Source organism: Kogia breviceps, chromosome X (assembly GCF_026419965.1).
Source record: "Kogia breviceps isolate mKogBre1 chromosome X, mKogBre1 haplotype 1, whole genome shotgun sequence".
Classification (NCBI taxonomy): Eukaryota; Metazoa; Chordata; class Mammalia; order Artiodactyla; family Physeteridae; genus Kogia; species Kogia breviceps.
In genome coordinates, this window is record NC_081330.1 from 11,694,279 (window position 1) to 11,705,882 (window position 11,604).

At 38.0% G+C, this 11,604-nt stretch overlaps 1 protein-coding gene across 9 annotated transcripts in view; it reads left to right on the forward strand.

The window, feature by feature from the left end:
• Nucleotides 1-10,811, forward strand: part of ATP11C (ATPase phospholipid transporting 11C) — a 162,790-nt gene extending 151,979 nt beyond the window's left edge. For 5 of the 9 annotated variants that reach the window (XM_067023020.1, XM_059049906.2, XM_067023021.1 and 2 more), the window contains 3 exons: nucleotides 1,493-1,646; nucleotides 7,847-7,951; nucleotides 10,632-10,811. In XM_067023020.1, coding sequence (XP_066879121.1) covers nucleotides 1,493-1,646; nucleotides 7,847-7,948 — 256 coding nt within the window. In that variant the 3' untranslated portion in view covers nucleotides 7,949-7,951; nucleotides 10,632-10,811. The remainder of the gene's footprint in view (nucleotides 1-1,492; nucleotides 1,647-7,846; nucleotides 7,952-10,631) is intronic. The other 4 variants (XM_067023024.1, XM_067023023.1, XR_010838562.1 and 1 more) reach the window with 3 other exon arrangements.
• The last annotated feature ends 793 nt before the right edge of the window (nucleotides 10,812-11,604 follow it).

The following is an 11,604-nucleotide window of genomic DNA, read 5'->3' on the forward strand; positions in this document are numbered from 1 at the left end:
AGCTTTTAATCACAGGGTGGGAATAGAGCTCTGTAGAAATCTTTTCTTTATGGTAGGAACCCTAGACAACTTGTTTAGCCTGGACCTCGTAAGTTTCTCCACCTCACCATTGCGTTCACAATCTATTCCACATATATTCCACAGTCTAGTCCTCCTCTGTGTAGAGCCACAAGCTTGATTTTATCATGTTACGTGAGAGTGCACAAACATGAATGTTTAAATGAGAAACCAGTGTATCTTCAGTGAGCACTATTTGTGATCTGCTAAATGGCACCAACCACTTATCTACCTAAGGCTCCTCATCCAAGGACAGTCTGATGTATACCCCAGCCTTGAGCAGCTGCTTTGCACTTCGTCCCCCTCAGCTTCAGACAACACTCATCCTAGCCTAGTGAGGCTCTCTGTGGTTCAGCCCCGGCAGGGAAGGGAAACTGGCTGGACTTCTCAGTGGTCGCCTAACAGTTCAGTGGATGACTGAACCCTGCAAAATGAGGCGTTCTCCTGGATTTCCGGACCCCAAGGCTTAATGTGTGATTAGCAATATTCTTCTGTCAACCTACTTGGCACACACTCGTACTCAATATATATTTGTGGATGAGAATGGTAGATTCCTCCCATTTGAGAGAGAAAATCTCTACAGTCCTTGTTATGTTTACATAGGGGTTTTGTGGGCAGGGGGGTGGGGAGCGGTAATAAAAATGTCTTCTAAATTTCCAAATGTAGACCAGAAATCCTTTCTTATATTAAAAAAACAGCCAAGGAAGTAAAATGTTTGTTAGCATAAAAATTAATCATCATTTCTCGTGAATATCTCTGAAGCTCCAGCATTTTCTTTTTTTAATTATTTTATTTTATTTTATTTATTTATGGCTGCGTTGGGTCTTTGTTGCTGCTGCACGGGGACCCTCTCTAGTTGTGGCGAGCGGGGGCTACTCTTCGTTGTGGCGCGCGGACTTCCCATTGCGGTGGCTTCTCTTGTTGTGGAGCACGGGCTCTAGGCGCGTGGGCTTCGGTAGTTGTGGCGCGCGGGCTCAGCAGTTGTGGCTCACGGGCTCTAGAGCGCAGGCTCGGTAGTTGTGGCGCACAGGCTTAGCTGCTCCGCAGCATGTGGGATCTTCCCAGACCAGGGTTCGAACCCGTGTCCCCTGCATTGGCAGGCGGATTCTTAACCACTGCACCACCAGGGAAGCCCTCCAGCATTTTCTAATGCAAATAAGTATTATCCAGTTGGCAGCTTTAAAATTGATCGCTTAGTTGTTTTCAAGTCAAATGCATTTTAGCATCATTTCTCCCCTTTGATTATCATTCCTTTTCTTTCCAAACATTTAGTAAATGAAATCGGTTTACTACTTCTGGGTCATCCTAAAGAAAGTTATATTTATTAATGTACATAACGAGGATTCCTTTTAAATACAAAAGTTTCAGTTACACTGCTGTTTCATATAACAGGAACTGATTTGTTTTTCCATTATGTATTTTCTTTCCACTCTAGGCCTTTTCTCAAACAACAGAGAATGTATTTTGTATTTGCTCAAATGCTGTCTTCTGTATCCACATGGTTGGCCATAGTTCTTCTAATATTTATCAGCCTTTTCCCTGAGATTCTCCTGATAGTATTAAAGAATGTAAGAAGAAGAAGTGCCAGGGTAAGAACTAAGTTTATATTACCACCTGATTTTTGGAAGGGGCTTCAATATCTGCCATGAACTAAAAACTTTCTTTAGAGAATTGCATTAGTTACAGCATGTTAAACCCCTCCTTACAGGTTCATCACTTAATTTCCTCTTCTGCATAAAAAGTATAGTAAAAAACTTCGTTATCCAATGCAGGTGGTAAGTAGATTCCTTAACAGTGTTCTATGTGACCTTTAGCAATCCATATGGAGTATCTCATATGCTCCATATGGAATTTTAAACAGAAAAAATGATTTTTAAAAAAATTTAACCTAGAATTTTCACACTGGGAATTTCCACACCAACATTCCAGCTTTAACCTTAGAAATTTCCCCATGGGTTGTTTGCAGATTTTTTTTTTTCAGTTGATAATCCCAATTTGCCTCTTTCAAACCTTTCCCCTTCCTTTAATTATAGTGCTGCTTAATCTCTGTGTTGCTTCTAGCCCTGTCTGTCCAGCAGTGTATATTCGAACCAAAGAGAATTCCCTGGATGTGGTTTCTACATCCTTCCCCTCTTGAACACACTTGTAAAAATTCAAGATTGTTTTATGAGTGTGTTTTTATTTCTGCTGCTTATATGGTAAATTTTTTGCGGGAATGAGAAGTTATTACCCTCTGTCAGCCTAATCGCTTGGCCCTGCATTGTCTGATATCTTTTGAGCCTTTCTGGAAACGCCTTTAAACTGAAAGGGATAGATTAGCCTTGAAAATAAAACTTCTGGCAAATTTTGACCAACAGGTTAATTAAATATGTCATATTCCTACCAACACTAGCTCATTTTGCCAAACAAAACCCTGTTTCGATCTTATTGACACCAATTAGATCTTGTAACCTCTCCAAGGCAATATTTTCAAGAAGTAGACTAAGCTATATCTACCTGGTCTATTTCATTAAATTTGCCAACCAGTTTAGCCACAGAACTGGTTTGCCTTGATTTTTTTTTTTCCCCTATTGATTGATTCCAGTGGTTGGCATCATGCAGAATAGGGAACTAAAATGATTATAGTGGGAAAATCTTCAGTGATTAGATGTATAAGAGAGGAGCTTCATGATACAAGTCAGTATCGAGCCCCACTCAAAAGCAGTAGATTATCAGTGGCGTAAGCCACACTGATTCTTGGTATACGTGGCCCAATCACTGTATAGTTAGGTGGTCAGAACTGGCCTTAACTCCCTGCTTCTGCATGCCTTATGGGTGGAACTGCACACAGTACGTTAACCTAAGACCCCCTTAATCTCTTTCTAATCCTTCCGGTAGACCCCCCACTAACTCCCTCCAGCCTGGTGTTTAGTCTTAGAACGGAAAAGTGGCATTTACTTGTCTGATTATACCTTTAATACCAGTTGAACAGGGATAAAACAGGTTCCTCCCAGAATGGCTCAAGTGGCAGTTTGCATGAAGCCAAACAGAAAATGTCACAGTAAGAAATCTTTTGGTGCCTTGTTGTAATAGAGATTTGTCTAGGAAGGATCTCCTTATTTGGGAGTACACTTTGAGGAGTTCCTCGATGTTTTTCTCATTTGGGGTAATGGAGCTTATGCTAAATAATGGCTCACACCCAGCTTCATGCTGTAAAGATGAGACCAAAATCTCAGAAATCAAAACCTTCAAACATATCATCTTATCCTCTTCCTTAAGCCCTTTAAAAAAAAAAAATAGGCACTGGCTGGAGGTGACTTTTACATAAATTAAATGGCTACTAAATATTTTTAATGTTTTTATATAAGTTAAATGGCCATTAAATGGAGGGATGCTACAAGGTAGTCACAGATAAAGACTTAGAACATTTCTTTCCACGCAAACAGCAGATTCCAAACTTCTGTTGAACGAAAGCATGGAGTTCCGGGACTGCTGCCCTTTTTACTTAGCAGTGTAGAATGTTTCCAGGGTTCAGCATGAGATTTGTTTGCCATGGACTATGTCCATGATAGGAGGAATTCCAGTGTCTCTACTGTAGCTCGGCATGCTGATATGCTAGAACAACCAGGAGAATTTCCATAATCACCTTCATTCGTTCACTCATTCATTCATTTATTCCTATCGTCATTGAACCAGTGAACATGTGTTGAACCACCTACTGATGAACATCTCTCTTTACATCCAGAGTCTGAAAGGCTAAATGGTTTTTCAGACTCTATGGGATTGTGAGACTTGCAGATGAGACAAAACATTGTGGGCACTCAGCAGCACTGCCTTTTTTTTTTCTTTTTTTCCCCTTGTGAGAAAATGCGAGAGCAAAGTAGCGCATATGAATGCATAAAGGCCAACTGAAACGTGGCAGCCATGGCTACTCTGATAAGTCACATCTGTTTACACAAGGCTCTAGTTGGCCACATCAAAGAGGCAGAGGCCACTTCTAAGATAAAGGAGAAAAGAGTATTTTAATGACCAACAGTCTGGCATCCTGGGTGACTTCCTACTTTGTTCAATATCCCTTGCTAAGACATTGGCCTCATTTTAAAGAAACGCAAAGGATTCTTTTACACCGGGTCAGCCTCATACCTGACAGGATCCCTAATGGGATAAAGTATGTGTCCGGAGCTAGAGGTAGAAGATCCCCCTGACTTCAACCAGTAAGCTTAGGGATCCTTTGTATGTAGAGCCAGAAACGCCTGTGGTAAGTCGACTGCCAGTGCTATCCTCCTGTGAGTCTTGGCAGCTGCTTTAAGAAGGGAACTCAGCAGTGGATAGAGAAAATGTCTATGGCATTTGAGAAAGAAGCTAAGCCATTTACATTTAACAATTATAGAAGCAGCCTTCTGTTGAATTCTATTCAATTCAGCACACATTGCCCGAGGGTCGACTGTAAGCTAGCTGCTGTACTAGGTGTTGATCATTCAGAGAAGAATCAGATGTAGCTCCCTCTCACAAGGAGCTCTCACTCTAGTTGAGTTATAAAGGGGACTTATCTGGAACACTTCTGTAAGCAGGTATAAACAGAACAGTAGATTCAATACTATGGCTTGTTGTAACACAGCTAAGCTATTTCAAGGTCCAAGTCACTACCTCCAGAAGCCTCCACCACAGCTGAGTTCTGTCATGATGTTAGCATTAGAAAGAATTCTCTTCGAAAATAGGTTCCCCCACTCGTTTAACTCAGGGGTAAATATTTTCACACCCTTATTTTCAGCAATGTAGTTAATTCTTGAGCTAAAGTCACATCATTGAGGATCATAGGACTTTTCTTTAGCTTATAAACTGACAAAGCCTCTCATCGCCATGCTGCTGACAAGCGTATGATGAAAGTATCATGGAGCACTGAACAGTGGTACAGCAGATAACACTTTAAAGGAAATTTACAGTTTACGATTTTGGTATTTCAAAGAGCTGTGTCCCCTCGAGTAAGCACATTTCTTGGGCTGTCTCTTAATCAATGAAATACACCTGGACCTTCTGGCCAAGTGGTAAACACCAGTTCCCATTTCCAGCGGAGGAATTTTCCACATATCTTTATGTAAAGTTCTCCCATGTAAACCACCATGATCTAAAGGAGGCTTGACTTTGCCTAGTAGACATGGAAACTATAATCTAATGAGAATGAACCCAGCAACAGGGCCATACCTTGCATGTGAGGTCTGCACAAACAAGAGGAAACATTCCATTACGCAGGGAGCTCTTTCAGAGTGGAAGACAGGAAAAGGAAGAATGTCAGGTGTCTGAGCAAAATTCCCAGAGAAAGCACTTTGGAGAATACAATTTATCCTTACAATAACAATGGTGACAATTGATGATTACTATTGCAATCCTGACAGTGTCACATAGAACCAAGAGTTCTAAGGGTAACAGTCCTGTCATCTAAATTAGACAAATATAAAGTTGAATCCTAACATCGTGGCTGTTGAGGTGGACCTTTATGCATTGGCCTCTTTGACAAACTGCTAATTGAGCCAGAGTCAAAGCTCTCTAGATGACTGCAAAGGAATGTGGAAATTTCATACTGTTTTAATTATCTCCCATCCTTCTCACCCTCCCCCAACCAATTGCTAGCTGTATCAATTTTTTTATTGCTTTACTCTTTCCATGCTCTCTGCTGCCTTCTGTACTTTCATATTTCTTTTGTTTTCCTTTATAAAGTAACCTATTAACCCCTAAAATTTCTACTTCATAGAAATACTTTTCTCTCTGACCGTTGGAAACAAGGTTTTGAGCACACCAAAATGTGTTTCAGTTACAGTCTTAAATAGATGGGCTTGTATTTTAAACACAGGGTGGGTGATTTGGTATCATGTTAATCTTGTTGCAAGGTTTTTGCCCACAAAATCGAAGACAGAGCAATTTAAAATTTTTTTCTCAGGAACGAAATATTTATTTCTCTAGCCTTAATCAATTGGTAATTTGCATGTTACCAACATGTCACCAACTGTATTTAAGGTAAAATGTGAACAGGAAAAAATGTAGTTATGTTAAAATATATATGAATAAATAAAAATATTTGCCTTTAGAAGTATAAATGTTTATTAGACTCTGTTAGATATATGTGTTACTTTAGCTGGTTTCTTTTTGTAAGCGTATTTCCATTAGCTGCTAAGGAGATAATATGGGTAATCTTGATTAGCAGGATCTTTAAGCTCATCCGCCTAGTTGACCACTCATCTTCTGTTTTGCTTGAGCAATACCAAAACCAAGTCTATAAATGAGCCTATAGCCTCAGGCACAGAATAAGGAAACACAAAACCTAACCTCTTAGGTTTTCTGATTAAACTTTAAGTTATCGATTTTTACTTTTTCTAACTGTTTTAAAGGAAAAATTCATAGCTCTTCAGCCAACGCTTTTAAAGAGTCTCTCTAGGAGAAAAGGGGGAAACTGATCAAATTATGTTAGAATAAAGGAAGTTAAAGATTGGTTCCGAGGTAAAGGGCACTGAAGTGTGGTTTCACCAACAGTTTTTCCATTATGTTAGTTTTGATTAGGTTTTTAACCTGGAACTGCCCAAGGGCAGCCAGCCCCTTCATTTTCCATCTATGCAATTGGATAGGGGAGACAGTTACTTCAGTATAGACTGGTGATGGACCCTCAGCCTAGCTCTCTGACCAGCGGATTTTGAACAGTGTAAGCTTAGTGAGTTAATGATTAGAGATGAGCTTTATTTCAATGAGAAACATATTTTTAAATTACTTTATTCAAAATAGGCCATTTTCCCATTAAGAAAAAAAAATTTTAATTGCTATACAGAGAAATAGTAGTTTGCTCATATAATAGACTATTCCTAACTCTAACTCTACTTTTACTTCAGAAAGTAACGTCTTCAAAACTAACGTCATTTCAACTTCGAATTCTCAAGGTTTCTTTTTAAATGTCTTACATTTCAGAGAATATTTACTTTTTTTTTTTTCTTTTTGGTTTCTGCATTTCTCTTTTTTCTACTGCAATTTTCCACCTTTTGTGCAATTGTGAACAAGGTAACGAAACGCCTCCCTTCCTCAGGAACATCTACTATCTTCATGCTTTCTCAAACTTCCAGCAATCACAGTTTCTCTTGGAGTGAATAAGGTGATTTCCTTTCTTAATGTTCCAACTTGCTTGCATTCTCATTTGCTTGACATCATTTTCTGATTCTTTATGAAAAATTCTCATGACTCATCTTTACATCTTCTATTGAGACTTAAGAATATTTTGTCATTTTCCTTTAATCATTTGTTCACCTTCTCAAATTGTCACACTGGAGAGAAAAGTGATTTTCAAAAACTTGGACTGTAGGTCTGTAGTCCCATTGGTTCCTGGTCGCAGTAGAAGCCACAGAGTGTCACAGCTAGTCTGCTCACTAAGACAGGAATGTTTTGCACAAATTTCTCTTTGTTCAGTACACTCAGAGTACCAGCACAACTCTCAGAGGTGTTCACCAAAAGGATGGTAAGGGTTACTAATTGAACCATATTGACTTCATCAACCACATAACTTAACCAGCGTCATTTCAAAAACCCAAGTTTGCCACGTACTACTAACGTCTGTATTCTTCTACCATGAAAACAATTCAACTTGAGTTGGAGACTTTCTTAGGTTCTTTAAATGTATTCATTTAAATGTTACGCATTTGCTGTAGTGTAATCGTTTGTACTTTTAGCCAGATGAGTAGTCTGTAGGAAATTATTTTTTTCTTCCTACATTTTTATCACCAGGTGGGTTAACCAATCTTCAAATGCTTTAAGTATCTTTACCTCACTATTACAGAGAAATCTGAGCTGTAAAAAGGCATCTGACTCATTATCCACCAGACCTTCAGTCAGACCTCTTCTTTTACGAACATTCTCAGACGAATCTAATATATTGTAACAGGTACCTAGTGTTAAACAAGCGGGCTGGCTTTAAAGAAACAGATTAACAGCATTATAAAGAAAAAATGAAAATATCACTCTCTAAATTTTCTCTGCTGTTGGTGTGGTGAACTTTATACTATTCTTTGCAAAAATATAAAGATGCATTACTTGGAATATGGAGGAATACATATTTTAAATCTGCTAAGCCCCCAAATAAAATTTTAGGCATTTTCCAGAACTGAAGGGCAATACGGTATATTTAATTTATAAGGGGCATGTTGTCGTGGCATCACGTGAAAATGCTTGTTAATCCTGATTAGGAAATATAATTTTGATTTTAAAAGATGATTTGGAAAAATTGAAAATAAATATTCCAAAATTGCATCTGTATAATATCAAGTCAGTTTTAGCACTGCATGTTCTTTTGGTAATTATGTGAAAATAATTCAATGTGTTTGTACCTCCATGTGCTGTGTCTGTGTTTCCAGGTATATATTTAATGTCCTTGTAAATGTCTGATCCCCAAGTATATGTTAATGAACCAATCTACTCTAATCACTTTTTGTAGTGTCAAGTTTTATTCAAGCTAAATGTTTCAACTTTCAGAGGTAAAACCTTTCCTAGCCATTCAGGGGGATGCTAGCCTAATCATATAGAATGCTTCATAATTAATTTTTCCAAAAGTGAGTAAATTTATTTTATAATTTTAATTTATAAATTTATTTTATAATTGTTTCATTTACCCCCAAAAAATAAGATTTGGAAGGAATTGATATGCCATGGGAGGAATCCTTGAACTCAGAATGACTCCTCCTCTACGTTTACTCTGTTTCTCACTGCAGGGGCCTCTGTCACCCTAGACCTTTAAAGGTCTTTTATCCATCCATGGGATTGTAGAATAATTCATGAATGAGGTTTACAAGCTTGTCAGCTTGGAAACAACTCTATATGGCTTAGGGCAGGGCTGTCTTTCATGCCCACATAAAAATTAATGATCATCATGAATGACAATTGCAGGTCAGTTCACTGTGATGCTAACAATTGTGAGTCCACCTCATAGGCCCGTTTTCTCATCATCTATCGACTTCCCTACCCTCCAGCAAAGAATAAAAATTGAGCTAATGGATTGAATCCATTGGTTCTTCTATCTCCCACTGTTCATCACAGTCTGCATCTGCAGTGTTATTTTGGAAGCCAATTCATTTTGTCTCAGCCTACATTTATCCTTTTACCCATTTGGAGTGGCTCACCTGCATATGTTGTCCCTCAGTAATGCATCTGCTTCCCAGTAGCCTTCAACGTCTTTGACGACTGTTTTGTTCCAGATAGCCTTGTCCTAAGCTGTGTGATGCATTTTAGCTATACTGTTTCCAGTGAATTTGTATCCCCCTGGATTGCTTGCCTTAGCTTGGTCTGTGATTTGGGAGACTAGGCTGGGTAGCAGACTGTGCTACTGCTTTTGGTCTCTCCAGGGCCTTAACTCCTACAATGCCTCACACAACTGAGGAAGTTTTTTTTCAAAAAGCGATTGTTTTATTTTTAATGTAGTTATTTCTTCTAGGAATATATTTTCATGTGACATTATGTTTTCTCCAAGGAAAATATTTGGCAGTTAGTTTAGCCACCAAGTTTTGTCCCTTGGTTGATAAGGGAACTGCCTGACTCCTTTTATAAGTTCTCGATGTGAATGGCAACCTTATTTTGGTTAGGGTCACCCTGACCCTGCTACCTGAAGAACTAATAGGAGAAAATGGAACATCAAAAGGAATGGAAGGTATTCTAAAGAACTTCTAGTCCAAGTATGGCAAGGAAGGTGCACCTAAAGGGGGAGAAAATAGTATACCCCTTAAGGCCCTCCACTACTCAGGTTTTAAAAAGTTGGATTTTTGAGTGGAGAATCAAGGGGTAGGTTCACTCCCTTGACATAGGACTTCCACTTCTCCACATACCTGATTTATACTCACTGATCAGTTGCCCTATCATGCCCCATCCTGATCATAGCGTGTGATAGTGTTTAGAGGACAAAGAAGAATCTACAGATTTCTTAGGGAGATTTCTGTGGTTTCTTTTCTAAAAAGATGATGAATAAGAAAAACAGGAGTCAGTTGACTCATAGATACATAATCTACCAAAAAGAAAATTAACTTCAATATTATAGAGAGGAAACATGTTTCTTTAAGTAAAGGAAAAGTACTTTCATAACAGTCTTTCAAAACAATGTTATCTTCAGACTTTGTCATAATTAACACAACCAAAAACCAGTTGATGCATTCATTCAACATGTCCTGAGCATCTGCTGTGTGCCAGACACTGGGCTAGGTGCTAGAGATAGAAAGCTAAATAAAATGTCCCTGTTTTCATGTCCCTTCTGTCCCTCACAGACTAGAAGGGATCTTAGTGAGCTAAGCCTCTGCTGTCCTAGTGGTAAAAGTTCTTAAAAGAACCCCGGAGCAATCCAAAAGCAAAAAGCAAGTCTGAATCTATTCAGCTGACAAATGAATAAAGGATTCAAAATTGGTTATTGTGTCACTTTTTTTTTCCCTGCATGTGAATAAAACTTGGCAGCTTTGTTAAAACAATTGTTTTATTCTCATAACAAAATTTACTACTTGATTTATTATTTTTTTAAATGCTGAACAGATGGTTTTACGTTATTATTAAGATAAAACTTTTAACTCTGTGTATTTTAAATCTTTCAGAATCCGAATCTTGAACTGCCTATGTTATTGTCCTACAAGCATATTGACAGTGGTTACAGCTAAAAGAAAGCATGAAGAAGCAACTACAAAAAGTTATCATCTCAGGATACTTGATATGCAACAAACTAAACCACTATCTTATGTCTAAGGTTCAGAATAAATGTCCACTAAGATACCAAATGACTCTCTTAAGCATTTACAGTTATTGTAAGTAGCCGTTACGGCCAAAGCTCTAAGTTATGAATTACATGAAGGTTGAAAGCAAGACTATTTAGAATTTCTGGCTTTAGATAGAATAAAATAACTACCAAATGGGTGCTCTTTTAACCCATGAACTCTGAATGGATTTAAATACAGTAGTATAATAAAGTAGAAGTCATGCAATGGGAATGAATAGATTTTGCTAATAATACTTTTTTTGCCTGGCAGAAGAAATAGGCAATTTGGATCACATTTCTTGTTCCTGCTGAATGATAATGTTAAATTATTTTTTTTCAACATATGAAAGGAATACTTGAAAATATGAGGACTAAATCAGTGCATCCGATAGTAGTTAATCCTTTCTGTTCGCCCACATGCTAATTTGGTCTTGATAGAATATCCTTGCCAAAAAATAACTTGAAAGGTGGAAAGAATGTTAACCCTGGATATTTTGGCAAAAATCAAAAGAAATTATTTATTTTTGTTCTTCTGGATTACACTTAATGAGTGTAAGGCTACTAGATTTGAAAAGAAAGCATTTCCAATCAGTAGCTCCTCAAAATAGTTAAGATATAATAGATTTTTCCAATATCAGTTTTACTGGGATCTGAGGCAAGATAGGCAAAACCACAGTTACATAAAAATAAAGGCCATTCTGAACATCAGTCTTTTATAATTTTTTTTGTGGAGAGGAAGGAAGAATAGCTTGATTTCAAACTGTTAATGGTTTTTATCTGAAAGAGGTCGCACCTGTGCATATATGCAACACTTT